Source organism: Homalodisca vitripennis, chromosome 2 (genome assembly GCF_021130785.1).
Source record: "Homalodisca vitripennis isolate AUS2020 chromosome 2, UT_GWSS_2.1, whole genome shotgun sequence".
Lineage (NCBI taxonomy): Eukaryota > Metazoa > Arthropoda > Insecta > Hemiptera > Cicadellidae > Homalodisca > Homalodisca vitripennis.
In genome coordinates, this window is record NC_060208.1 from 147,409,847 (window position 1) to 147,415,846 (window position 6,000).

At 31.4% G+C, this 6,000-nt stretch overlaps 1 protein-coding gene across 4 annotated transcripts in view; it reads left to right on the forward strand.

Moving 5' to 3' along the window:
• LOC124354869 (myosin-IIIb-like) overlaps positions 1-5,464 on the forward strand; it is a 43,645-nt gene extending 38,181 nt beyond the window's left edge. For 2 of the 4 annotated variants that reach the window (XM_046805624.1, XM_046805625.1), the window contains 2 exons: positions 836-934; positions 4,100-5,464. In XM_046805624.1, coding sequence (XP_046661580.1) covers positions 836-934; positions 4,100-4,250 — 250 coding nt within the window. In that variant the 3' untranslated portion in view covers positions 4,251-5,464. Of the gene's footprint in view, positions 1-835; positions 935-1,201; positions 1,219-4,099 lie in introns of those variants that run through there. The other 2 variants (XM_046805626.1, XR_006921721.1) reach the window with 2 other exon arrangements.
• The last annotated feature ends 536 nt before the right edge of the window (positions 5,465-6,000 follow it).

The window sequence follows — 6,000 nt, forward strand, 5'->3', positions numbered from 1 at the left end:
CATTATAAAACCAATTTACAGACCATATCTTACAGTTGGTAGGACTATCAACTGTTCTAAACATTTTCAATGGCCATAGAAAACACAAAACACAGTATTAATCAGTAGAGACAAGTAATGGTGTTAATGTCGAACCGATGAATTAAAAGAACAATTGCACATTTGCAGAGTGCTGACAGTAATGCTTCAGCGGTATTCCAGTGAAATGGTGCTTACTTTCTGGACACGCCTCGTATGAAGATTGGGATTATTTATATGAAGGCTCATATATTTTGTACTTCCTGAAGAGGAAATTCGACTTTTTAAAATTAAATCTGTATATATATATATATATATATATATATATATATATATATATATATATATATATATATATACATATATATGTATATATCTACAAATTATAAAATTAATTTCAAAACACACACACACACACACACACACACACACACACACATATATATATATATATATATATATGTATGTATATATATATTATATTATTTTTAACAAACAAAAAAAGAGCCAATACAGTTTATGCATGTTTAATATGAAACTAGAATTTGTTAATCCAGTGGTATATATTATTGGATGACTGGATGGGCTTGACTTAATAACAGTTTGTGCACAAATTGTGGATACATTAGCATAGTATGGTGAAAACAACAAACAACATGTAGGTAATGGTTTTGAAACTCCAGGAGTATCCTGCTTGAAGTATTTGGGTATCATCTAGTTTTCAAAACTGGTATTAGTATTGGACTGAAATACCTCCTTAAGCTATCTTACAATCCCACCTTGATTAAAGTAATATTTGTACTGATGTTTTTTGAAGGCCACGGATGGTGACTCTCAGTATAGAAGCAGAACGCAGAGAACTGCTCAATGCAGGGAGGAACAACCTCCACTGGCAGAGTCCACCCGTGACACCGAGGTACTCTTGTTCAGACAATTATTGGAACTTTGCATGGATGTTATGTGTTTTCTGTTGAGTTAGAATTTTATGATGAAGCACTTCAGCTTATCTTGCCAAATGTGATGATAACTTTCATCTCCATTTAATGTTAGTATACAAGACTTTGCGTATTTTGTATTTCTAAACCTCTTTGTGAGTGTGTACTTTACAAAGATTAACAAGTCTTTGTATTGCTATACATTAAACTATTTGTGTTTGTTTTCTGTGGGCACTTTTCTGTTCAAGATCAATTCATCAACCGGGTGAGCAAAGTGAATGAGAGTTTTCCTTACAAATTAAAGTGGTTTTGCATTTTAGTATATTTTTTTGAAATTTTTAGTAATGAAGTAATGAAGCCCTATAGTAGCCCTATGGTAGAATTTCTGTTATTTAACCCTTAGTGAGTAAAGGACATGGTTAGACACCATACATAAAATGGTATTGTGATTTTTGTTTTTATATACCATCAATGTTTACACAACCAAGATTGAGAATGTAACTAACAAATAATAAGATCTCATCTCCATTGTGACATTCACATCATTTTGGAAGTGTAAAATTTGTGATCGGCCACTGGTTCATTATCTGCTACTGACTGATCCATCTATGTCTGTTGACTGACGTGTCCGAGAATAGTTGTTTCCACATTAGTTGTAGAATCACAGTTACATTGTCTTTTGTTTAAACATTGATTTTAAATGTGTAGTATTATATTATGTATTTTATTGTTATTTATTATTTATAGTTTAATTAGTTGAAATGTTTAAAATTCATCTCTTCCTAACATAACACTTCATCAGTTTTGGGCTGTATATAAATTTAAAAGCTCAATTTAAAATGTGGTTTTTTTTAATACTCTATGATGTAGAAAGTTTTAATAGACAATATTCTTTATTATATATTCATGGAGAATTGTACAGGCATCAGGAACCATAAAATTACAGGTTATTAAGGTTAAACAATACAATTATTTAAAATTCAGTTACTGTGGAGTACGAGTAGAAGACATTATAGTTTATATATTTCATCAAGCAAGTTAACGGTTTCTTACCTAGAACTCATTAGGGCCACTGTAAAATCAATACTATTCCAGGCTATGTAATGATGACATCTGACCTTGGCACTGTAAGGTAATACATTGTTACCTTATACTGGTTAGATTATCTGTTAAATCAATACTATTCCAGGCTATGTAATGATGACATCTGACCTTGGCATTGTAAGGTAATACATTGTTACCTTATACTGGTTAGATTATCTGTTAAATCAATACTATTCCAGGCTATGTAATGATGACATCTGACCTTGGCATTGTAAGGTAATACATTGTTACCTTATACTTGTTAGATTATCTGTTAAATCAGTACTATTCCAGGCTATGTAATGATGACATCTGGCCTTGGCACTCTATGGTAAAACATTGTTTATTGTTTAAGTGACTAATCAAATCAAATTTGATGTAATCAAAACATATTCACACAAAGTAGTCGCTCCACCAAGACTAAAATGCGTATTTATTTCTTGCTCCTATATAAATATATATATATATTTTATATATATATATATATATATATATATAAAGAAAGCTATACAAGGTGTGGCTAGAAAATAACAGGATTAGTATTGGCGGAGCCACAGAACGAACACAATAAGGCTGCATATTATATGTCCAGTCATGTGACTTCCCCTCCCACCACTTCTCGTGTTTTCTCTGACTTTAGTACTTATTCCGCCCATAGCTGATCATTTACTGTAACCCTGTGCATGACTTCCGTCGCTTTTCCTTTTACTGTTTTAATAGTCAAATCTTGTTCCTTTCAAAGCTGACTTGAGTTTAGGGAACAAAAGAAGTCACTAGGAGTCAAGTCAGATGAGTAGGGTGCATGATCTAAGACTGGGATGTTGTGTTTGGCCATAAACTTCTTCACTGTCAAAGCTTTATAAGCTGGAACATTGTCCTGGTAGAGGATCAATGCCTTGTTTTTTTCCACAAATTGTTCCGTTTTCTCTGTGTACACTCACATAGGTAATATAGTAATTCTGACTAAGTATCAGTAATGTAGGTGAATGAGGTTACCAATCTTTTCAATGTCACCATCAGTTTTTGACGATGATGGTCTGATTATACATGTGTGTTAGTAACTCGTGTCTTCATGACCATCTTCAAGTTGTTTAAACTGCTCAAAGCCTTGTGTTTCATGATAACTGTCATCACCATACACTTGTAACATTACAAATGTTTCACTTGCAGATTTTCCAAGTTTAAAAAGAAAAATTTGATGTTCACATCCTGTCCTTTCTCAATACTCAACATCTTTTCCGATTCAGATACAAAAGGTTAACTGCTTATAACTGGTGCAACGAATGGAAAAAAAGTGAGAACCAAACAAAACATGAAAAGGGTTGGGAGGGGGAGTCACATGACTCCTTATGATATACAACCTTATTGCGTTCGTTCTGTGGCTTCGCCATACTAATCCGGTTATTTTCTAGCCACACCTCATATATACATATGGAAATAAAGCAAGTACCAGTACAAGGCACTCTTTAGGGAAACATGTTATTTTATACATCATCTTACATGTTTAGAATATGCCAATACCAACTACAACTAAGTTCGAGTGAATACAGGTAAAACAAAAATAAAAATATTGATCTTTAAGTATAAATAAATATAAAAATGCTAATTTATTTACTTTACATGAATGGTTAACTTTATTTAATATGCTTATTATTTTTAAGGGGGCCATTTACCCAAAAATAAAAATATGTTAATACTTGGTTTTTATACATGATTGGACTTTTAAAAGTTAGTCTATAACTAATTTATACAAGAAAAGTCACATAACCCCCCCCCACACCACCCCCCACCCCTAAGGGGGGGTTGCGGAATAAAAAACAGCCAGTTCGGAATAAACCTGTAACAGCCTAGTGTAATCTGATGGACACAGTTGTACATTTAGTACTTGCACGCTTATCTGGGCCATGACAGGTCAAGTTTTGAACTATTAAATACAATTTTTCACTCCTCAGTCAGATATCCCACCCTTAACAACACCATAATATTATTGGTAAACTTGTTTTACACAAATTCATATTGTAAAGTAAAGGAACACAGTTTCACAGCTAATTTTCATGTTACAGACATCCAACCCCCTTGGCCACGGAAGAAATGAATGGACCATACGATTTTCGGCAACTGCTGCGACCAACAGAACACCCCCCCACCGAGTCACTGCGCAAACGGCTCAGCGAACGATGTCAAAACCGAACTCCAAATGTCAAAGTTGTGTAAATACTAAGTGTCGTTAAAATCTGCTCTGTGAACATCACTTCGTCAAAGACTTACGAAACCAAAGATTCTCTTATCCTAAGTTTTATGTATAAAAGTTTCCTATTTATATGTTCTTTTTTAGGCTACCTGGAAACGTAAAATGTTACGTCTTAGTATTTATTAGTACAGTGATGACTGAATAGTACAAATGTGTAATATTAGTGATTGTAGTGAGTAAATGAGGTTTTATGTACTGTCAATATTCTAAACACATTTTTAACATTGCATTAAGCAGGATTTATTATGATAGAAGTATTATTATTATACTTTATGAACAAATACAATTACTTACAATTCTAATTGACTTTTTTATTGTTTTTTTACTCTTTTAAGAGATGAATGCATTTTTTATAAAATGCAGAATAATATTTGCCCTTTCACACTGTGAAATAAGCATTCTTTTATGATGAAATATGGCTGGTATAAATTATTCTTTATAAAATTTTATTTTATAATAAAAAACATTTCCTGTGTTGTTTTATTTAAATAAATTTCAGTTTATGAGTGAAATATTTGAAGCTTTTTATAAACTTTGCTGTAATGCAGTGTTATTTATTATTATCTATAATTTTAATTCATAAATTTCCAGTCCATTTAAAATTATAGCCACATTGAAGGCCCATTTAAATTGTTACTGAATTGTTAGAAGAAAATAAGTAGAATACTTGTTTGGGTTATTTACTCTTACCTTTTTTTAAACTTAATAATATTTTTGACTGTGTGCTTTATTTTTAGAATTTTAATTTCTAATAAGAATCAGCAGACCAACACTTGAAAATGTCCGAGTTGTTGGCCCAGATTACTGTATAATTTCCTAGTATTATTATTTCTCTTCTAAAATTCTGATTAAGCTTTCATAATACTGCATATTTTGTATGACACTGTTACTATTGTGATACAGTGATAATTTAGAGATTATTTTTATAGAATTTAACCTGGTCGATGTGTTTTAATAATTGTTGTGTATATAAATTACAAACAAACCAATCTGGATGCATATAGCTTCTTTCTGTCATTCCGAATAATTAGGAGATTCAAAGCAAACTTAAATTTTACATTCAGGTGTCTTTATCATAGTGGTTGAGGTAATCAAGAGCAGAATTCCAGGTAGCCTCTTTAAGATTTGACAGTATTTTAATGTTATTAATTACGAGAGTTTATTAAAATGTGTGTGTGTTATAAATTGGGTGTATTTTTTTAATTTTACCTATACATTTAAGTTTGAATGGGTGTAAAGAATACAACAATACTAAAGAAAGGATCATTATTTACTATTAATATTTTATTGCTGATTAAGGATTTAATGACATTTTATAACTTCACAAATTCATCAATATGGGTAATCAGAGCAGCCTAAAATGGTTCAGTCAATCAATCAATCAATTTTTTATTGCCATAGAATAAAGATCATTGACAAAGCCTCATTACAGCTTTCATTTTAAATATAGCCAAGTCAGTTATAAATCTTAGATTATCTATATCTTATGTTACGCAAACATAAACTGCAATACCCAAATACAGCCAGTGGCATTGGGGAATTTAAAATAAAATGTTTTTTAATAGGAAGAACTTGCCCAGTGCATAAAATGGGTTATCTAACAGCCATAAGTAATATTTATTCGAGAATATTTTTTTATTGTACTTTAGGACTAAGGGTAAAAAATGGTTGTATACCCTCAGCACAATAACAGAATGGCTTTCAAGAGTTTTG